Source organism: Myxine glutinosa, chromosome 10 (genome assembly GCF_964187855.1).
Source record: "Myxine glutinosa chromosome 10, kmMyxGlut1.1, whole genome shotgun sequence".
NCBI lineage: Eukaryota > Metazoa > Chordata > Myxini > Myxiniformes > Myxinidae > Myxine > Myxine glutinosa.
The window spans coordinates 71,642,599-71,666,051 of record NC_136270.1 but is presented as its reverse complement, the minus strand read 5'-3'; the positions used below and the strand labels follow the sequence as shown (position 1 = coordinate 71,666,051).

The 23,453-nt window shown below is 46.9% G+C and overlaps 1 protein-coding gene and 1 pseudogene across 4 annotated transcripts in view; both read left to right on the top strand.

Moving 5' to 3' along the window:
* LOC137434113 (uncharacterized) overlaps nt 1–21,745 on the top strand; it is an 82,008-nt gene extending 60,263 nt beyond the window's left edge. For all 4 annotated transcript variants that reach the window (XM_068126795.2, XM_078785758.1, XM_068126796.2 and 1 more), the window contains 2 exons: nt 15,653–15,768; nt 20,712–21,745. In XM_068126795.2, coding sequence (XP_067982896.1) covers nt 15,653–15,768; nt 20,712–20,762 — 167 coding nt within the window. In that variant the 3' untranslated portion in view covers nt 20,763–21,745. The remainder of the gene's footprint in view (nt 1–15,652; nt 15,769–20,711) is intronic.
* LOC137433694 (actin, cytoplasmic 2 pseudogene) lies at nt 19,456–20,693 on the top strand (annotated as a pseudogene).
* Nucleotides 21,746–23,453: the final 1,708 nt, after the last annotated feature.

Below are 23,453 nucleotides of genomic sequence, written 5' to 3'. Positions count from 1 at the left end.
TCTATGATAGGAGACCCCAAAAAGGCAATTCTTAAGTTCTGCAATTCTGCACAGCAACCAGGGGGTGCCACCAAAGACCCCTAAATGTGACTCTTAATTCACAATTTGAGTACATCTTTCAAACTTGTCTTAAAATGTTCTCTATAGGAGTGGAAATCAGAATTCCCAATTCTTAAGTTTTCAATTTGTGTATTAGGTCGCTTAAGAACGACCTAATTAATGCTAATTAACACTAATTAGCATTTTTAATTCACAATTTGAGTACATCCATGAAACATATGGCAATGTATTCCTTAGGTCATCCTAAATCAAGATCAGTCATTCTTAAGTATCCATTTCATGTATTAACCCACTTAAGAACGCAAAATGTACTCATTGACCCCGTCCCTGGCAAGGTGAGTGTTAATTCACAATTTGAGTACAACAACAACATGCATTTTAAAGGCCATTTTCCCTGCTAGAGCGGGGGTTAGCCTTGCGGTCCCCATGACAATCTTCTCCATTTTGCCCTATTTTCTGCATCTCCCCTTGTTAACCCCCTTGCCCGCATTTCTTCTTCCACCATCTTTAGCCAAGTCTTTTTCGGTCTTCCCCGTCCTCTGCTTCCTTCTACATTCATTTCCATCACTCTTCTCAACCAGTCACTTTCATCCTTACTCAACACATGACCAAACCATCTCAACCTGTTCCTCTTCACAGCATCAATCACAGGCTATATTCCCATCATCTTTCGCAATTCATCATTTGTCTTCCTCTCTCTCAACGATACTCCACACATCCACCGAACCATTCGCATTTCCACCCTTTCCAACCTTCGTTGCTGCTCTACGTTTATTACCCATGTCTCGCTCCCATAAATCATAACACTTCTCACACATGCAGCATACACCTTTCCCTTCAGCTTCAACGACACTCCCCTCATCATCAGCACGCCACCCAGTTCCCGAAACTTCTTCCATGCACATCTCACTCGAGCAACCGTTGCCGAGTCTGATCCACCTTCTCCATTCAGCATGTCTCCGAGGTAGCAAAATGTTTTCACACCTTCCAGCTTCACGCCATCTCCAAGATCCAACTCAACATTTCCTCCATCTGCAGCTCCCTCTGTGCACACCTTACATTTGAATGTAGCTGCCACACTGGTTAATGACCCTCTCAGACCACTACATTTTTGATGAACCCACTCAGCGCACATTGTACATTGAATGGAGTTCACTCCGACACCCTTCCTACACACAGCACAGGGCCACTTCCCAGTTCTTTCCACCTCACCACATGCTTTACCACTTGCCATCACCTTCGTCTTTCCGATATTCACCTTCAGACCTTTTGTCTCCATACATTCCTTCCACGTGGTCATCTTTTCCTTCAGTCCATCCATACTTTCCGCAATCAACACCAGATCATCTGCATACAACAACTCCCACGGTAAACCCTCCTTTACGTTCTGAGCCAGCACCTCCATCACAGCTACAAATAGTAATGGACTTAGTACCGACCCCTGATGCACTCCCACCTTCACCTCAAACTCACCACTGTTCCCGTCCTTCGTCCTTACAGCTGTGCGCGCTCTTTTGTACATTGCCATCACTACTCTGATCAACCATTCCTCCACTCCTAACTTCCTCAATGCCCATGTCAATACTTTGCGTGGTACCCTATCGAATGCTTTCTCCAGATCAACAAACCCAAGAAACAACTTCTTCCTCTTCTCCATGTACTTCTCCTGCAACTGCCTCACAATGAAAAGCGCGTCTGTCGTTCCTCTTCCTGGCATGAATCCAAACTGCATTTCGTCGATCTTCACTTTCTTCCTTATCCTCCTCTCCAACACCCTTTCCAATACCTTCATTCCATGCTCCAATAACTTTATCGCTCGGTACGAGCCACACTCCAGAGGGTCACCTTTCCCCTTGTATAGAGGGACGAGGGTACTCAGTTCCCAATCCACTGGAATGCGGCCTTCTTTCACCACCAGATTACAGATCTCTGTCATTCTCTTCACACCCCAACTTCCTGCTGCCTTCAACATATCTCCCACAACTCCCGTCGGCCCTCCCGCTTTTCTACCCTTCATTGCTTTTATCGCTTCCTCAACTTCCTTCTCAGTTATCTTCTCTGCCGGTCCTAAAACAGGGTTACTCTCTATGTTGCCATCCCATTCATTCTCTGTATTCAACAGCATTTCCATATATCTTTTCCATCTTCCTTTAATTCCATCTGGGTCGACAACGATTTGTCCCACTTCATCCTTCAAGCAACTCACCCCCATCACATCACACCTCTCTTTCGCTATCTGCTTTGCAATCCTGAATACTGCTTTCTGACCCTCTTCCGAATCCAAGCGTTCTCCGAACATTTTCCTACATGCCTCCTGCGCCTTTGCTACCTCTTTCTTTGCAGCCTTCCTGGCTGCCTTATAACTTTCATGCTCTGCTGTTTCTGCTCCCGTACCCTTCGCCTTCTGCCACTCCTTGAACTTCTTCCTCTTCACGTCAATCCTCTTTCCAACTTCATCATCCCACCACCATGTTTCCGAGTGCCTCGGTGGTCCTTTTGTCCATCCACATACCTCACCAACGGCTCCCAACAGACGAGCTTTCATTGACATCCAACCACTTTCAAGCTCAACCACATCATCCTCGACCCTACTCAGCCTCTCTTTTAATGCCTCCCTTACTGTCACCTCTTTCAACCTCCACACCTTCATTCTCGGTTGGTACTTCACCCGCCGAGCTCTCCTCGCACCTTTCACCCTTACGTCGCAGACAACCAAGTGGTGCTGTGAAACAGCCTCCTCCCCCGGGATCACCTTTGTGTCCCGGAGGTGCCCCCTATCTCGCCTACGCACCATCAGGTAGTCAACGGTTGTCGTCGACCCACCTGACGTGTATGTAACAAGCTTATTATCCTCTTTCTTGAACTGAGTATTACAAATCAACAAATCAGCTCCATCAGCAAACTCCAAAATCCTTTCACCTTCTCCATTTCTCACACCATATCCGTAACCCCCATGAACTCCGTCAAAACCATCCATACTCCTTCCCACATGTCCATTTAGGTCTCCTCCTACCACAACAACTTCCTCATCTTTCACGTTTTCCATCAGCTTCTCTATCGCACACCAGAACGTGGCCTTTTCTTCATCGCTTCGACCAACCTGCGGAGCATATCCCGAGATGACATTCACCAAGAGCTTTCCAATCATCATTTTCACCATCATCAACCTATCACTCACTCTAGTCACACTCACCACACTGTCTACAAACTCCTCAGAAAACAGGACACCAACACCATTCACGCCCTCCGGGCAGCCTTGCCACACAAACTTGTATTTCTGTCCCTGCCTACCCTTCACCATTCTCACACCACTTCCCTTCCATCTCGTCTCTTGCACACAACATATGTCCACTCTTCTTCTGACCAATACTTCCACCACTTCTCCTGATCTCCCTGTCATTGTCCCTACATTCCATGTCCCAAACCTCAGAAACCGATCTCCACTTCGGGCTGTACCCTGCCCATATGTAGTTGTAATTGTCATGGTTCCCTTTTTTTTTTTTTTTGAGGCAATGTTTTTATGGCCGGATGCCCTTCCTGACGCCAACCCTTTTAGTCGTCTCTTACGACACGCAGGGATACGGTGTACCTATTCTTATCCAGGGTACACACCGGGAAACGTTTAAAACATGGAAATTCTGGGGAGTGGGGGTGGGGGTGGGGGGGGGGGGGTGGTGTCAAGGGAAAGATAAAATGAAAATAAACCCCTTCAGCCGGCACTTAGCTTGGCTTCCCAAAGAGTACTTTCAGGAGCTTGGCGGCTGTTGAAACTGGGGTAGCCACTCATGCGGGAAGTGGTCCAAAATGGCGGTGTAGAACGCCGCGCGTCGAAAACACAACAAGCGTGAGGCGAGCAGATTAGACGGCCTCCTTTCGATTCTCTACCGTCAAGTCCAATGCGGCCTTCAGCTTCCAAGAGCCCAGCAGTTGTCTAAAACCTCGTGTGGGGAAATGTGGTATCTGTCCGTCGTCTTGTCCACCGTCCACACGCGGCTCCAAGCTCCGGCGCGAGGAAGCCCTCCGTCCACCCGCACGCTTCGCCAGGCCACGATGCTTTATACGACTTGCTTTATACGCATTGTTAAAAGTAAATAATGACAGATGTTTTCTTTCACAATCTTGCGAGATTTCCAGAACTCCTCGGCGTCAAGGGAAAGATAAAATGAAAATAAACCCCTTCAGCCGGCACTTAGCTTGGCGTCCCAAAGAGTACTTTAGGAAGTAGGAAAGATCTCTGAGAGCCACAGACAATAAACAAATGATGGGTGCTTGGGCCATGAGGGCTGCTCTGTTTGACTCGGGCCTGTCAATTGGGGTGGCTGGAAGGATAGGGGCTCAGGTCGAACGTAAAGACTCGGCTCCTGACAACGGAATCCACGACCTCTGGGTAGACACCGATTTGAGTTCACAATTCACAATTTGAGTACATCTTTCAAATTGGTCCCAAACTGTTCAGTAGATCATCGTGAATCAAGAACAGCAATTCTTATGTGTCCATTTCATGCATCAACCCACTTAAGAATGCAGTCAGTATTGTAACGGAATTTGGGTTGTCACTGGCTGCTATCCCCCCTCCACTCCCTGGCTGGCCCTCCCTTATATGCAAGGGAGGGGCTGGAGTGCTGACCTGAGGGCAGGCCCCAAGTAGACACCCACACCAGTGCTGAGCATGCACACACCTGTCTGGCTGGCCGGATCGAGGGTGTTCAGTTTTGGTTAAGGAAGGAGTTTTGGCCTCCCAGCCAATGGGGAGGCTTCTTCCCTAACTTGAGCCAATTACACCCTAAACAGGAAGTGCCTCTACAGAAATGACTGTCCTGCAGTGAATAACTGGGACCAATATACAACATTGTTTGGGGAATAATAACCAGTGACTTAAAGGGAAATATTAACACATTATCAATCCAGGTTTGTGACACTATCTTGAGGGACGAACTTTCTGGGACACCCTGTAGAGGGAGTTGTCGGTTTATCATAGGACCTAATCATGGGGAATCTCCTGCTCTTTCCCTCCATAGATTCTCTGAATCGGCTGCAGAATGTCTGATGTTGCCTGCAATGCCTAGATCACTGCTTAGGTAAGTCAACAAATAGGGTTAGGGTTTGGGGTTAGGTGGCAAAACCCCGGCAGAGGTTGTAGAAGGTGACGACTCCTTGGATGGACATAAATGTGGGGCATTGCTATGGTGAACATCACTGGCGGCTTTAACAGGTGGCGTTTGGGATGAGATGGCGGTAAAGTTCTTGTAACAAGAAACATGGTAACCCTAACCCTAACCCTAACCCAACCCTAACCCTAACCCTAACCCTAACCCAACCCTAACCCTAACCCAACAAACAATACTATGCTGTAGGCCTAATAAGCATTCGGGGCCGATACAGAATTATGTAGCCCTAGGCCTAGGTGGCGCGCAGGAAATGTCCAGGCAGATGAGGGTATCCAAAGTTCTGTATGCATACCGATTTCAGGTTCGAACCACAGCTGAGTAGAAAATAATGACTTATTGCCTCAAAATTTGAAATAACTTCTTTTGGATTTCACTGACCAAAACTGACTGACTCGCCATGCTCACTGACCACCCGCTGTGATTTTATTTTTCAGACAATGATTTGAAACATGCAACCATGGAATCGGCCACCAATACTACGCCTACTGTCCAGCCTACTGTCCAGCCTACTGTCCAGCCTACTGTTTCATCATTGGAACGCAGATGTATTCTTCACATCCAACGCAGTGCAGACAAGAAAGCTCGTCCAGACGTTCTACCTTTCAAGGATACGCAATGGGAAGCAGTAGAAACAGCAGCAGCTAATAGACGGCAAAAGCAACATTTCCAGGACTCTGTCTATTGTGGTGTAGTTCAGAGATTGCCTACGTCTCCTGCTGAAATGGATGGTTACCATGTTTCTTGTTACAAGAACTTTACCGCCATCTCATCCCAAATGCCGCCTGTTAAAGCCGCCAGTGATGTTCACCGTAGCAATGCCCCACATTTACGTCCATCCAAGGAGTCGGCACCTTCTACATCATCTGCCGGGATTTTGCCACCTGTTTGTCTATTCTGTGAGAAAAAGATAAAACGACTCAAAGGTGGAAGCGTCGAACTGTTGGGAAGATGTGAAACCATTGAAGCCGGTGTATCGATCCAAAATGCAGCAAAGACATTAAATGACAGTAAGGTTATTCCAAAAGTAGTTGATACGGATTTAATTGCCAAGGAGGCCCACTACCATCATTCATGTAAAAGTGCGTATTTGTTGTCAGCCAATCGAGTTTCCCAAAAGGACACACGTGAAACAAAAACGCCTTCTGAGACCAGTGTGTTGGACATTTTTGCATACATTGAGCAATCTGTAATAATAGACAACAGACCTGAACTTCTTAATTCTGTATATGAACGTTATCTTGATATTTGTTCGGCATCCGCAGAAACGCCCAGGGGAAGCGCCTTCAGCCTCTCTAGGACATTGATGAGTCACTTCAAAGCGCGCATAAAGATACAGAGTTCACTTGGGAAAAGGCTTGGAAACATCTTATATAATGCAGAAACCGCAGATGATGCAATTCGTGTTGTATATGATTACACATCTACTGATGAGAGAACAATCGCCAAAGCAGCATTGCTTTTGCGCAACCAGTTGCTCAAGGTTGAAAAGGTCGACCTTCCTGAATGTCCGACATTGGAGGATTTAAGAAACGGGGACTCGTCACCCCCAAAACTTGTAGTAGATTTTTTCAATATTTTGTACGGAGGGCTAAAACCAGAGCGATATACAGAGTCAGTAAAGCGCCGCGCAAATTCGTCTAGTCAGGATGCCTTGTTCATTGTACAACGGGGTCGCGCAAAACCTGCAAAACATGTAGCTCTTGGTATGAGTGTTAAGTCGGTCACTGGCAGTAAAAAATGGATGGATACATGGAATACATGAAATGGATACATGAAATACATGAAATGAATGAAATACATACATGAAATACATGAATACATACATGAAATGGATACATGAAATGGATACTTAAGAATGACTGATCTTGATTTAGGATGACCTAAGGAATACATTGCCATATGTTTCATGGATGTACTCAAATTGTGAATTAAAAATGCTAATTAGCGTTAATTAGCATTAATTAGGTCGTTCTTAAGCGACCTAATACACAAATTGAAAACTTAAGAATTGGGAATTCTGATTTCCACTCCTATAGAGAACATTTTAAGACAAGTTTGAAAGATGTACTCAAATTGTGAATTAAGAGTCACATTTAGGGGTCTTTGGTGGCGCCCCCTGGTTGCTGTGCAGAATTGCAGAACTTAAGAATTGCCTTTTTGGGGTCTCCTATCATAGATGCATATATTCCAGGCCTCAAACCTTTTGTACTCGAGATGTGAAACAAATGTTTCTGGGCTCCCGCACTATAGAGACTTAGACAGGCCCTTCGTACAACATTAAATAATTCCCTTCCCTGACAAGGACTTCGGGAGAGAACAGGCAAGAGGCCAGTTCGGGGCACCACCACATGGGCCGCAGCCAGCTACACCTCCGGCAGGCCTAGCCACATCGAATAGCACGAGCTATGACCACGCCACAGGGAACGTGTGATTCGGTGGAGGTCACTGATTGGGTGGCGCGCCAAGGCTGACTTCACCGCCGCAAAGTTATATAGGGGCGCGCCGAACGACATTTTCCCTCTTGCATGTCCAGCTCTTGCTCGAGTTCTAGCTTTTGGGTTCTTCGCTGCCTCTTGCGCACGTCCCTCCCTGGCTGTGTTGTGCTCTCTGCGCTTTTCTTCTTGGTATTGAGAGGTCCTGGTGGTCGTTGGCTCGCCATCTGCGTGGTGCTTGGAGCGGTGCTTTTGGTGCTTTGGGGCCTCGTGTGCGATCGGTGCTCCTGGAGCTTAGAGTGGTGCACGGACCTCGTGGGCGGTCGACGAGGAGCCTCGAGTGGGAGTTGGCTCAGGCCTTCGCGGTGCTGTGGTTCTGGAGCGAGGGACCTCGTGGTGTGCAGCGGAGCTTGGTGCCGTGTAGGGACAAGACGACAATACAGATAAGGACGCACCATTTTACGATTACACGACGTTTTCTTTTATTAATCCATTCCTGTGTGCTGTTTCTGAAGTGAGTTGTGGGGACGTCCCAATTTAGGACTTTTATTTAATATCGCGTTTCCCTGTCCCGACATTTGCAAATAAACCCTTGTATTATTTTCCATTCCCTGCAAATCTTGTGCCATTTGAGTTTGTGCGCTTTTACCGCAGCTTCCACTTTCCTTCTTCCTCCCGTGTTTTATAGCCGAATCCGTGTTTGGTCGTCACCTCAAGTAAATCCGTTCTGGTCCATCCGCGAGCCCTGGTGTTAACCGAAGGGTCCGCACGATAGTACTAATGTATTGCTTATTCTTGTTGTAGATAATGTTGAGATTGATTTCAATAAAGCTATATATCCTGAGAGAGGTTGTGGAATGAAATTCTACAACATTTTATTGAAATCAACTCCTTCACTCGAGTGCTATGGACAAGATTTGGATACTCAAGAAATTCAATGGCGACCCGCAAGCAATAGACGCCGCGAGCCAATGGAATCACTGGCATCGCGCTCTGGAGCATTATATCGCCGCCGTGCCTGGAATCACCGAGGAGCAGAAGCTTTCGGTGCTCACATGTCACGTGTCAAACACCGTATTCGACTACATATCACACTGAGAACTATGCGACATCTGTGGACATGCTGGGAGAGATCTACGTCAAACCCCAGAATGCCATATATGCGAGACATGTACTCGCCACGCGAAGACAAGACCCCTCCAAGCCACAAGAGCAGTTTCTTCAGGAATTGCCGCGACTCAGCAAGGACTGTATGGTGGAGACTCGGATGGCTGCCGAGATGACTGATTATCTAATGCGGGATGCTTTTGTAACCAGCCTCTCGTCACCGGCTATACGACTGAGGCTACTCGAGAATGCAGCCATGATCCTCCAGCAGGCTTACAATCAAGCCCGTGTCCTGCAGCTCACCCAGACCCGCTCAGAAGCTTACGGAGCCCATACATAACGGCGGGTGCCACGGCTGAGAAATGCTGGAAGGCGGCTCGTACTGCGGAGTGGTTCCCTGGGGGCCTTGCCGTTGGCCCAAGACCGAACAACGATCCTCCGGAGCTCGAGGAGCAAGGTCTGAGTACCGTGGCGGCTGCAACCTCTACTGAAAATGCAAAGTGTTATTTTTGTGGGAATCGTTGACATTCCCGTGCTCTGTGTCCCGCTCGGGAGGTGACGTGTCACACTTTGTGGCAAGAGAGGACATTTCGCGAAGGTTTGTCGCTCGACGAAAGCGTGATGTACGACTCTCACTGGAACCAATACTTCCCGTGATTCCCGCTCAGCGCACCCGGTACTGGCTCCCCGCAGTCTTGCGAGCGCGGTGCTTCCAGTGCTCGTCGAGGGGAAAGCTGCGAATACCCTAATTGACACGGGCAGTAGTGAGAGCTATGTTCGCCAAGCTCTGGTACAACGACATGGCTGGACGGTTGGCCAGATTACTCGAAGGATTTTTATGGCTTCAGCCGCTCTTTGGATGCGCACAAAGGGAGTGTGCATGGTTAAGCTGGTGGTCAATGATGTAATGTATCCGGATGTGAAACTTATGGTGATGCCCAACTTATGTTCCGACGTGCTTCTAGGACATGATTTTTTGCATCTATAGGCATGGCCGATTGGAGACGCAATTCGGTGGGGAGAACACCCTCTCTGTTTGCAGTTTAGCTGAAATGGCTATCGAACCGCCTCATCTATTTCCTAGTTTGACCGCCGATTGCAAGCCGATCACCGTGAAGGCTAGACGATTCTCGTGCTCTGACGCGCAGTTTATTGCTGATGAAACTAAGCGGCTGCTGCAGGAGTGGATTATAGAGCCGAGTAGCTCTCCGTGGAGAGCTCAGGTGCTCGTAGTTTTTACGGCTAATCATCGGAAGTGCCTGGTAATTGATTATTCTCAAACCATTAATAGGTTCACGCAGCTGGACGCCTATCTGCTTCCTCGGATGGTTGATATGGTGCGCGACATGGCTAAATATCGCATATTTAGCACTTTGGATCTTAGAAGTGCGTATCATCAGATTCCGATACGCGGGTCTGACAGGCCCTATACAGGGTTAGAATCTGGCCAACGGCTCTATCAATTCCGTCGCATTCCCTTCGGAGGAACAAATGGTGTATCTTCTGCTTTCAACGTGCCATTGATGACATTATTGCTAAGGAACAGTTGAAAGATATTTTTGTTTACGTCGGCAATGTGACGGTTTGCGGCCACGATCAAGAGGACCATGATGCCAACTTGCAACGTTTCCTGTGGGTAGCGCAACTGTACAACTTGACCTATGAGGACAAGTGTAAATATGCGACTAAGACGATAGATCTTCTGGGGGGACACAGTGACCGGGGTCGAGATAAGACCAGACGCCGAATGACTTTGACCCTTGCTCGATGTGGCGGCTCCATGTGATTGTGCTTCTTTACGCCGAGACTGAGGCTTATTTTCACACTATTTCCATTGGGTGCAGAGAAACTCCAAGAAGATCCGCCCTCTTGTAGACTGCAAGACTTTTCCCCAAACTATGAGTGCCAAGGCCGCCTTTCAACAGCTTAAAGAAGACGATCAAATGCCGCTGTGAGCTCGATCGACGGGAAAATACCCTTCATGGTGGAGACAGACGTCTCAGATTGCGCCATCGCGGCGACGCTCACTCGGGCGGGTAAGCCAGTGGCCTTCTTCTTGCGCACTTTGTCGGATAGCGAACTAAGGCATTCGGCTATCGAGAACGAGGCATACGCTATAATCGTGGCAGTCAGAAGATGGCGCCATTTTCTCTTAGGCAAACGGTTTTAAACTTATTACTGATCAGAAATCGGTTGCTTTCATGTCCGATTTTATCGGCATGCTCAACGCATTAAAAATGAAGAGATATCGAGATGGTGGATTGAATTGGCAGATTATTGTTTTGAGATCATCTATCGACCGGGCCGCGATAATCTGGCAGCCAATGCGCTGTCTAGACCTGTCTGTTCAGGCATGACGGCCGACGACCTGCGAGGCATTCACAAATCTCTATGCCACCCAGATGTGACGCGCCTGGCCCATTTTGTTCATTGTCGTAACTTGTCTTTCTTGGTGGAGGATGTCTGACGCATGTGCCGTTCGTGCCTTGTGTGTGCAGAGCTAAAACCACGTTTTTATAAACTGCCTATGGGTACTTTGATTCAGGCTGTGCGACCCTGGGAAAGGTTGGGGATTGATTTCAATGGGCCTCTTCCCGCAGCGGGTCCGCATCGCTATATCCTCACGGTAGTTGACGAATATTCGAGATTCCCCTTTGCGTTTCCATGCACCGATATGTCATCCTCTACGGTCATCCGATGCCTGCGACAGCTGTTTCTAATGTTCGGATATCCGGCTTTCATACATTCTGACAGGGGTGCTGCTTTTATGTCACAGGAGGTTAAGACATTTCTTCTAGAACGTGGCATCGCTTCTAGCCGGACTACTCCATATAACCCCCAAGGGAACGGGAAGGTGGAACACTTTAATGGGATTGTATGGAGAGCTGTGGCCATGGGGTTAAAGACTCGGGGGATGGCCCCTCATCAATGGAATCTGGTATTGCCCGAAGCATTGCATGCTCTCCGTTCCCTTCTCTGCACTGCCAACAACGAAACTTCGCATGACAGAATGTTCCGCTACCAAAGACACAGTCTGAATGGGCAATCTTTGCCAATAGTCTACTTGCCAGCAATGTGAACCCGGAAATGTTGAGTACCCCAAAGTTTTAAGTTACAAATTTACAGTATGGGTCCCCAGCACTTAGAAACTGCCGGATGCTAACTTGCATATGTTGGGCAATTAGCAAAATTAGCATTAATAGCATTAACCCTATCAAACATAGGCCTGGGACACTGAAATTTCTGTTTCGCTCTATTGCTCTACTTTTATTCACAGGTATTAGAGGTAACAAAGGCAAGTACCATACCAAACTAGAATAATATGACTATGGGTAAATAATATCCTCAAAATTAAAACACAAGTATACCCAAAATTATCAGAGCTGAAAAATATGTGCACTAGTTACACAACATAAAACTTCCATCAAGAAAGAGCGTCTTGCACTTCTACTACTCTGCACTGTTATAAAGCATATCCTCATCATAAAACTCATCCTCATCGTCTTCATCTTCTTCTCCTGACTCTACATTCTTGTCATATTGCTCTTCTTGCTGTGAGTGTGTGAGTGTGTTGCAACATGTACTATCAGAGCTTTTGCAGAAGCAGTAGCTGGTACAGGCCAGGCCTGCAGCTACGCAGCTGCACTTTGCTGTTAAACAGGACTTTAACCCAGCTTTGCAGCTACAGCTGATCATTTCCAACATGGCAGGAGGAGCAACGGGGCTTGCATCCAGGATGGGCATGATGACTTCCTCTCCCTTCTCGCCTTCCTTCTTATTCCATCCAAACTCTGTTATGTCCACAGCTGGTGGGTCAGGGCAGTCTGCTGCTTTCCAAAGCAGCACCTGTAGATGGGCACGCCGTCCATGGAGGAGAGCGTTGCGCTCTGTAGAAGGCAGTGTCTTCAGTGCTAGGGGGGGGGGGGGGGGGGGGGGGGGTTTGCGCTTTCGGTAGATGTCATATCTGGCGACGTTCAGAGATGCCGACTCCCTCTCGTTGTACAGAGCCAGGAAGAAACCACTCACTGCCTCTGTAATCTGTAAATCAGTAGCTCCCTCCTCTCCGATGAAGTGAAGCAGGTCACCAGGTACTACTCTCATGGCCTTGAGTGCGGCCCGGTCCCTGCATCCATCATCGATGAGTATGGATGCCTCAGGAAAGGTAACAAGTCTGTGATCGTCCAGCGTCTTGGAATCCTTGCCCCCAATCCCCACCCACCACATGTTGTACTCGTTGATGCATCGCAGCTCATCTACCACATGGTGTGGCCATCGTCAGGCACTGTGGCTGACCTCGCAGCCAGCATGGGGCGCCGGCTTAATCGCTACATCACCGAAACATTTGTCATCTTTGACCGGTATGAGCAAGTCTCTGCCAAAGACCACGAGAGGCAGAGAAGAGCTGGGGAGAGCTCAACAGAGTACCGACTCTCACTGACAACCCCTCTACCTAGCCGCGACAAAGTGATGAAGAACAAGACAAACAAACGGAGACTGGGTGAGCTCCTGTGCACACACAGCATAGGAGATCACATCAAGATGGTCAGCAAAGCAGACAGTATTGTCACTCATGACGAGGCTGACGTCTCCCTCATCTCATACATGTTGGATGCAGCCAGTCGCGGAGCTGAAACTGTCCGCATTCTCAACGACGACACTGATGTTTTCATACTCATGGTCTATTGGTGTGGAAGGTGGGTATCACATGTAACCTGCAGATGGAGAGATGGGATGGCACTATTCTCAACATCAATTCGACAGTAAAGAATCTCGGTGAGCAGTGTCGCTCCATCCTGGCTCTGGTGGGTCAGGGCACTCTCCGGATGCTCTCTCCGGATGTGACACCACCTCCTATCCCGTGGGGAAAGGGAAGGTGTCCGCACTCAAGGCCATGAGTGTAGTACCTGGTGACCTGCTTCACTTCATCGGAGAGGAGGGAGCTACTGATTTACAGATTACAGAGGCAGTGAGTGGTTTCTTCCTGGCTCTACAACGAGAGGGAGTCGGCATCTCTGAACGTCGCCAGATATGACATCTACCGAAAGCGCAAAACCCCCCCAGCACTGAAGACACTGCCTCCTACAGAGCGCAACGCTCTCCTCCATGGACGGCGTGCCCATCTACAGGTGCTGTTTTGGAAAGCAGCAGACTGCCCTGACCCACCAGCTGTGGACATAACAGAGTTTGGATGAAATAAGAAGGAAGGCGAGAAGGGAGAGGAAGTCATCATGCCCATCCTGGATGCAAGCCCCGTTGCTCCTCCTGCCGTGTTGGAAATGATCAGCTGTAGCTGCAAAGCTGGGGCAAAGTGCAGCTGCGTAGCTGCAGGCCTGGCCTGTACCAGCTACTGCTTCTGCAAAGGCTCTGATAGTACATGTTGCAACACACTCACACACTCACAGCAAGAAGAGCAATATGACAAGAATGTAGAGTCAGGAGAAGAAGATGAAGACGATGAGGATGAGTTTTATGATGAGGATATGCTTTATAACAGTGCAGAGTAGTAGAAGTGCAAGACGCTCTTTCTTGATGGAAGTTTTATGTTGTGTAACTAGTGCACATATTTTTCAGCTCTGATAATTTTGGGTATACTTGTGTTTTAATTTTGAGGATATTATTTACCCATAGTCATATTATGCTAGTTTGGTATGGTACTTGCCTTTGTTACCTCTAATACCTGTGAATAAAAGTTTAGCAATAGAGCGAAACAGAAATTTCAGTGTCCCAGGCCTATGTTTGATAGGGTTAATGCTAATTTTGCTAATTGCCCAACATATGCAAGTTAGCATCCGGCAGTTTCTAAGTGCTGGGGACCCATACTGTACATTTCTAACTTAAAACGTTGGGGTACTCAACATTTCTGGGTTCACAAGAGGGCTCTATAGGCTTGGCAAGTAGACTACAAGCTGGCTGGCTCTCTGAACCGGGGCCCGCTTTCTTGAAACGGGCAATGTGACACAGCAAGTATGATCCGCTGGTTGATCGGGTGCAGGTGTTAGAAGCTAACCCAGAATATGCACATATTTGTATGGCGGACGGCAGAGAGGTGACCGTTTTCGTTGCGACATCTTGCACCCTACGGCGAGGGTCCTTGCCCAGGTACGAGCGAGGGTGATGTGATGGAGCCGATTGGTAGTCCGATCAGGGCTGAAATGCCAACGCTTGGCACGGGAGGGCCTTCTCCGTTGCCTTCTCCATTGCTGATCCAGGTTGAAACGGCAACTCTTGGTACCGGAGCGGTTGCTCCTATCCCAATATTGCCCGACATTGCTGATGCCAGGGTTCTCGAGAATGGATCTGGCAGTTATCGCACCCGTGTCGGCCGTGAAGGTCGTAGGCAGGTGTGTTTGGGGTGGTAGGTTGAATTATACTCGCCTAATTCTTTGCCTAATTCTTTATAATTACAATTAGTGAACGCCTAATTCTTTGCTGCTGGCTTGCTGAAATTTTAATTGGAGGGAGAATGTGATGAAATGAAGGAGAACATCCTCGGTGTAATTCCTTCTCTGGTGGTGAGGTTCCCTATAAGAGGGACTGCTTTGGGAGTGATAGATTACTATGCTGTTAAATGTGACTGGACTTGAGTTTGGTAAGTTGAATAATATTGCTTATGGGCTTGCTTGGGGATGTGCTCAGGGATTATGTTAGAGTACTAATGTATTGCTTCTTCTTGTTGAAGATGTTGTTGAGATTGATTTCAATAAAGCTCTATATCCTGAGAGAGGTTGTGGAATGAAATTCTACCACAAAGGCATCTTGTGATTGATGTTGAAATATTGTTTATAAAAGGCAGTGCCGCCCAAAAGCCGTCTCACGTCAACAAAAAGGTATTTATTTTAATTTTAAGCATCGAGTGATCCGGTCTTGCGCCATTCTTTGCCACAGCTCAAAACCAAAGTTGCATCATTTGCTGCACCGAGTTTAACCTTGGAGATGCTGTGACAAACCTGCCCTGCCTTCACTTATTCCACACGGCCTGCATTGACGGCTGGTTACAAAGGGTGAGTTTTGCCTCGAGCTAACGACTCCACACACCACACAGGGTCATCTTAATATGCAACTGCATTGCAATGTACTACATGCCACTATTCACATGTGCAATCATACATTGGATAACGCTGTTGTGAAATGCACAGTTACCACTGTGGTTACCCAACACACCCCAGTGTGTGTGTGTGTGTGTGTGTGTGTGTGTGTGTGTGTGTGTGTGTGTGTGTGTGTGTGTGTGTGTGTGTGTGTGTGTGTGTGTGTGTGTGTGTGTGACCGGTCAGACATTGTCGATCGTAACTTGGTTTGAGGTTGAACCACCTCTTCCTCACATGTTTCGGGCACTGTTGCACTAGCTTTGGAGTGGTCAGACATTGGTCTGCATGTGCTCTTTGGTTTTATTCTGACACGAAGATTGTTCCCCTCACATTCATCATGCTTTGTATAAATTGCTCAGTTTTGCTAATGTGGTTCTTTTTGGGGTTTCCACACTGTTGTGAAATCTGCAACTCTTCAAAATTGAAACAACACCAACAACATTATTGCCTTCTTGTGTTTGAACCAAACGTTTGTCAGTTTTGTGTTCTCATCGGGGTATGCGGAACTGAAATGTATGGTGACTGCAGTTTTTGTAATATGGTATTGCCACAGTTTATCTTTTTTTTTTCTCTCTCTTCTGTCCTGTGTTCACATTCACATTGTTTAGTTTGATGATTTGTTTATGTTTTGTTTTATTTCTAATTGACAAATTTAATGCCAGTCGTCCACTTGTCATATTTTGTACAATCCACATGATTGGTCTTGATTGATATCACTTGACATACTCGTCGCTCAAGCTCCACCAACATATTATGGAGGTGTTCCTGCGCAATGGCCCAGATAACGTCTGGCTCTCTTGAGGAAGTCCCCTGGTGCTGGCAGATTTTTCATGGTGCACCATTGTTTTACAGATAGAGACAGAGCTCAAGTGGTATGACATAGTTAGCAAGTCCAGGTGTGGTGGTTTGAATGGCCCAAAAATAGTTGTGTGAGACTAAGCTCAAATCAAGTTTAAAATTAATCAACCCGATGTACCCCATTGAACGCTGTATTATTCCCAACTGGGGTTGCATAGACAAGATCAAGTACCATACAATCCATACATTGCACAATGAGCTCAATGCTGCACCCGAGGAACACCTTGTTCCACTAACTGAGGATCCCCTCAACTCAAAGGCAAACAGAGAAGATGACATAGCCTGCCATGTATGGGGTCATCCAAACTGTGTTGGATATGGTTTACAGTGCATTCAGAAAGTATTCAGACCCCTTCACTTTTTTCATATTTTGTTATGTTGCAGCCTTATGCTGAAATCGTTTAAATTCATTTTTTCCCTCATCAATCTACACTCAATACCCCATAATGACAAAGAAAACAGGATTTTAGAAAGTTTTGCAAATTTATTAAAAAGAAAAAACTGAAATATCACATTGACATAAGTATTCATACCCTTTGCTATGATGCTTGAAATTTAGCTCAGGTGCCTCCCATTTCTCTTGATCATCTTTGAGATGTGTCTACACCTTCATTGGAGTCCACCTGTGGTAAATTCAATTGATTGGACATGATTTGGAAAGGCACACACCTGCCTATATAAGGCCCCACAGCTGACAATGCATATCAGAGCAAAAACCAAGCCATGAGGTCGAAGGAACTGAATGCAGAGCTCAGAGACAGATTGTGTCGAGGCACACATCTGGGGAAGACTACAAAAAAAATCTCTGCTGCATTGAAGGTTCCCAAGAGCACAGTGGCCTCCATAATTCTTAAATGGAAGAAGTTTGGAACAACCAGGACTCTTCCTAGAGCTGGCCGCCCAGGCAAACTGAGCAATCGGGGGAGAAGGGCCTTGGTAAGAGAGGTGACCAAGACCCCGATGGTCACTCTGGCTGAGCTCCAGAGATCCTGTGTGGAGATGGGAGAAACTTCCAGAAGGACAACCATCACTGCAACACTCAACCGATCTGGGCTTTATGGCAGAGTGGCCAAAAGGAAGCCTCTCCTCAGTGAAAGACACATGAAAGGCCACTTGGAGTTTGCAAAAAAGCACCTAAAGGACTCTCAGACTGTGAGAAACAAGATTCTGTGGTCTGATGAAACCAAGATTGAACTGTTTGGCTTCCGTCTGTCCACTCTGCCATAAAGTCCAGATCGGTGGAGTGTTGCAGTGACGGTTGTCCTTCTGGAAGTTTCTCCCATCTCCACACAGGATCTCTGGAGCTCAGGCAGAGTGATCATCGTGTTCTTGGTCACCTCTCTCACCAAGGCCCTTCTCCCCCGATTGCTCAGTTTGGCCAGGCGGCCAGCTCTAGGAAGAGTCCTGGTTGTTCCAAACTTCTTCCATTTAAGAATTATGGAGGCCACTGTGCTCTTGGGAACTTTCAATGCAGCAGAATTTTTTTTGTAGGCTTCCCCAAATCTGTGCCTCGACACAATCCTGTCTCTGAGCTCTGCATGCAGTTCCTTCGACCTCATGGCTTGGTTTTTGCTCTGATATGCATTGTCAGCTGTGAGACCTTATATAGACAGGTGTGTGCCTTTCCAAATCATGTCCAATCAATTGAATTTACCACAGGTGGATTCCAATCAAGGTGTAGAAACATCTCAAAGATGATCAAGAGAAATGGGAGGCACCTGAGCTAAATTTCAAGTGTCATAGCAAAGGGTCTGAATACTTATGTCAATGTGATATTTCAGTTTTTTCTTTTTAATAAATTTGCAAAACTTTCTAAAATCCTGTTTTCTCTTCATCATTATGGGGTATTGAGTGTAGATTGATGAGGGAAAAAATGAATTTAAACGATTTCAGCATGAAGCTGCAACATTACAAAATGTGAAAAAGTGAAGGGGTCTGAATACTTTCTGAATGCACTGTATGTATTACCTGTAGTAATACCTGTAGTACCTGGCCATACCACAGGTATTATTATCGGTCCTGGCAATGAGGTTTCTCACATTGTGATTAATCACTACTTGGCCAAAAGTATGTGGACACTCGAACATCACAAACGTATGTGCTCGTCGAAAATCTCATTCCAAAATCAGGGGCATTAATATGGAGTTGGTCCCCCCCCTTTGCTGCTATAACAGCCTCCAATCTTCTGGGAAGACCTTCCACTAGATGTTGGAACATTGCTGCGGGGATTTGCTTCCATTCAGCCACAAGAGCATTAGTGAGGTCGGGCACTGATGTTGGGCGATTAGGCCTGGCTCGCATTTGGCATTCCAATTCATCCCAAAGGTGTTCGATGGGGTTGAGGTCAGGGCTCGGTGCAGGCCAGTGAAGTTCTTCCACACCGATCTCGACAAACCATTTCTGTATGGACCTCGATTTGTGCACGGGGGTATTGTCATGCTGAAACAAGAAAGGGCCTTCCCCAAACTGTTGCCACAAAGTTGGAAGCACACAATCGTCTGGAATGTCATTGTATGCTGTAGCATTAAGATTTTCCTTCACTGTAACTGAGGGTCCTAGCCCGAACCATGAAAAACAGCCCCAGACCATTATTCCTCCTCCACCAAACTTTACAGTTGGCACTATGCATTCGGGCAGGTAGCGTTCTCCTGGCATCCACCAAACCCAAATTAATCTGTCTGACTGCCAGATGGTGAAGCGTGATTCATCACTCCAGAGAACGCATTTCCACTGCTCCAGAGTCCAATGGCGGTGAGCTTCACACCACTCCAGTCGACTCCTGACATTGTGCATGGTGATCTTAGGCTTGTGTGTGGCCCATGGAACCCCATTTCATGAAGATCCCGATGAACAGTTGCGCTGACGTTGCTTCTAGAGGCAGTTTGGAACTCGGTGGTGAGTGTTGCAACCGATGACAGACGATTTTACGCGCTGTGCACTTCAGCACTCGGCGGTCCCGTTCTATGAGCTTGTGTGGCCTACCACTTCGCGGCTGAGCTGTTGTTGCTCCTCGACGTTTCCACTTCACAATAACAGCACTTGCAGTTGAACGGGGCAGCTCTAGCAGGGCAGAAATTTGAACTTGTTGGAAAGGTGGCATCCTATGATGGTGCCACGTTGAAAGTCACTGAGCTCCACATACTTTTGGGGGGTGTCCACATACTGTGGAAACAGAATGTCAATGAAAAGTCACTGAGGTCCACATACTTTTGGCCATGTAGTGTATATGAGAGCTGTGTTCTGCCTCAGGCCATCCTGTGCCTGGGCCTTGCTGATCATAATCGACAGACTATCTCATAAAGATCTCAACAGAGTGAAGCTATTCCTTTACCACTATAGCCGAGCATTCAAATATTTGGGACATCAAAGAGAAGCTCTGATCTGTAGTATTGAACTTTGAGCAGGTAGCATCCTCCTTTGTGGGGGAAAAAACTATATGCTCCCAGATGTTCAGGTCATCACCATTGAAAACGAGCACCTTGCTATCCCGAAGCTCTGTTCTTGCCTTCCTTCTAGGGTACTGAGTCTTGCTGGATCCCTGCGATAACCTTCAACTCCATTGTGAAGTGTGACGTGGATATCCATAAGGATATGAACACTAACTGTGCGTTGTCTGGAGACACCACCATGTGCCATGGCACTGAGGAATGCACGTACAAAGAGATTGCAGTATTTGCACTGACAACAGACATTAAGATCAAGATCATTGGTTCATCTGAGTGCAAGTACTCTGTATGGATTGGCTGTGCAATCCTGGCGTCATTGTTCACCTTCCAGGTGTGGATGAGCCAGCAAAGCGAAGTATGCCGGATCTTGCCCATCCATTGTGAAACAGCAAATGCTTCTGATCTGATCTCACTTTTGTTTTTCACCTGCCCTGTGTAATGCATTATTTAATTATTCTTCTTCTTTTTGGGACACCTTGTACCTGAAGATTAACTGCATAGTATGTACTTGCACTGTATCTTAATTGGTATTTTGATCATCCCTCCCACTCACAGTCGGCCACATGCCCCGTTTGTCGCTACCATTTGATGGAACAAATCGATTAGAGGGATGCCGACGCATTTCCTTCATCCACCACTCTTCTCGTGATATCTCAATCTCCCAGCCTATCTTCAGTCCCTTGTTGGTCTACCTAAGGATTCTACTCACCAGCATGCACACAAGTGCACCGTCAGGCATCTCATACACTACCAGTGCCTCATCGCACCCAGCTCCACCTCGCCACGCCCAGCTGACTCTCTGCACCATCCAAATTGCCTGGTGTCATGCCTAGCCTCACCTTGCCAAAATGACACCGCAACCTACCAGCACTTAGGAAGGTACTTTCTCCTGCATCCGATCATTAGCCTTTTTTGTGACCTTTGAACTGTACAACCACTTTTGGGTCGTTGTCCTTTGCCATATAATCACATTGCGCACATCAGTGTCACCACAGTCTAAAATGCCTGTCATGTGACATCGGAAAACATTTATAAGGCATTTAAATAAAGCTGGATTGTATAAAACAAACGCTTTTGTGATTCCATTCGGATTCTCCCCCTGCCTCACCCACCCTCATTCAGCCCTCCTCCGAAAGATCAGATAATAGTTTATTATTTGTGCTCCACTAATGGTTTAGGTTTGCAACCAATTTATTTGTTATTTTCAGAGATGAAAAAAAAAATGCTGTTGTTGTTATTCCCAAACTGTTATTACTTGAAATTGAACATTTGTGATTTTTTTTTTTTTGGTGTCCCCTCCTGCTACCCCCCATACGGCTATGAGCACCATCAGTCGATCGATCTGTGGACACTGTTGCTCCTTGTGTTTAATGTTTCAATCTTATTTAAGACCACACAGTTAAATACATTTATACATATATATTTTTGGCGTAAGTTTCAAAGTTTGAATCTAACCATAAGGAAGTCGGCTGCACCCTCATTTTGATTTACTTGCTAATGTAGCTGCTTTTGCTTGAGAGTTATTTTTGTGACTTTCAATTCTGGCACTTGTAATGGCGGCACATTAATTAAAAAAATACAAACTACAATCCTCATGTACTTGTCATTATAAGGTTATGTTTCTAGTTCTACACACGCCCTGTACATTATCACCCCACACGCGGAGCGTAAAGTGGTGTGAAGCAATTGGTTCACTCTGTTTATTTGTCTACAGCAGTTTGTCTATGACTGAGGAACAACCTAACTTCATTTGAATGTTATATTTTGAACATGAATCAGAACATGAACCTGTAGTTTAACAGTACTTTGGCTCTGGATTCGTCCCGATTGCGCACGCGCAAAGAGGAGTGAGACAGTAATGTTTTTAGTCTGTCTGCCTGTCTGGTAATCAAACATAATTGAAAATCATTCCAAACTGGAAACGTACTGTTTTTAATGATGTTATAAAGGATAAAAACCACAGGCACTAATAGCTAATCTATAACGTGTTAAATATGGTGGTGTAAAAGACGGCGCATCAGAGGCGGTAAACTTCCGATTCAATGTTGTTTTTTCCTTCAGCTCTTTGAACTTTTATTTCAATTGAAGTATATATTGTTACGGGTGACGGGGCTGAGGACCAGGGTCCCAAACGTCACTTCCGACTAAGTGTGTTACAGGGTGACTAATGTCAGCGACCCTATAGTCCAAGAGCATTAGCACCAAATAAGGTGAAACCCGGAACAAATTCAAACAAAGCTGAAAATTTCAGGATATGTTCAGAAAACTGTCCTGAATAACATACTAAAAGTCCCCAGATATCGCCCTTGTGCTTCAGCGGAAATTCAAGATGGCGTCCAAAATGGCGGCAATTTTGGCATTTTATCATATTGTTACAGACGCGGTTAGATGTTATAGACCGAGCGGTGGTATGACCACGTCTGCACAAATTACCCGATTGTACTCGAACGTTGACGAAGCCGCGCTACGCTGGCTCAATAAGGAAAAGAAGACACACGGCTGGATTATAATGACGCACGACACCAATGTTTCAATTCTCAAGACCTCCGGAGGAGATTATATTCGTACGGAAGGTTAGATTACAGGGACGAGAGGTACATCACAGAAAGACAGGCACTTAGACACACTCTTATATTAACCCCGGACAGACGACAGATAAACGGGACAACGGCTGACTCACACGGGGATTGATGGCAAGGAAAGGCAGGTATCGATGGCTCAAGGTGCACTCTTGGCTCAAGGACAGGGTACAGTACGGTCCGGTCCAGAGATGCGGGGAGGTCACAGCGCTCGGAAGGTGACGTCGTTTCTCCAAGCTGGGGGCGCATCTCTCGTCACGTCCGGTAAGTGGCCGCGTATATCCGGCGGGGAGTGACACGCCCTCGGCTCGTTAGCTCCGCCCCAGATGGAATCGGTCCGCCCTTCTGATTGGGTGCGGGGGGGTTACCAGGCTCCGCCCTTGACGAGGAGCTGACAGCCAGCCCCTCCGTGGTAACCCCGTGGAGCGCGTGGTCAATGGCGGCTAATCGAGCCGGTGTGAGGACGCATCCTCCCCCGCGCCGCCGCGCCGCCCCCATCTCCTCTGTTGTTGTTGTAATTGTTGTGGAAGAAGATGGAAGGAGGTATGGGAAATGTCCTAAACTCACTACTGATGCCATATAATCACATTCTGGTGCAACGGAGAGTCAGAATTAATGGAAACGAGTCCTTAACTGACATAGACTAAGAATAACTAGGAAGACGTCCTATAGTTGTCTACGTGTGATGCGGTGGGACCTGGGCACGACATTTAATGGG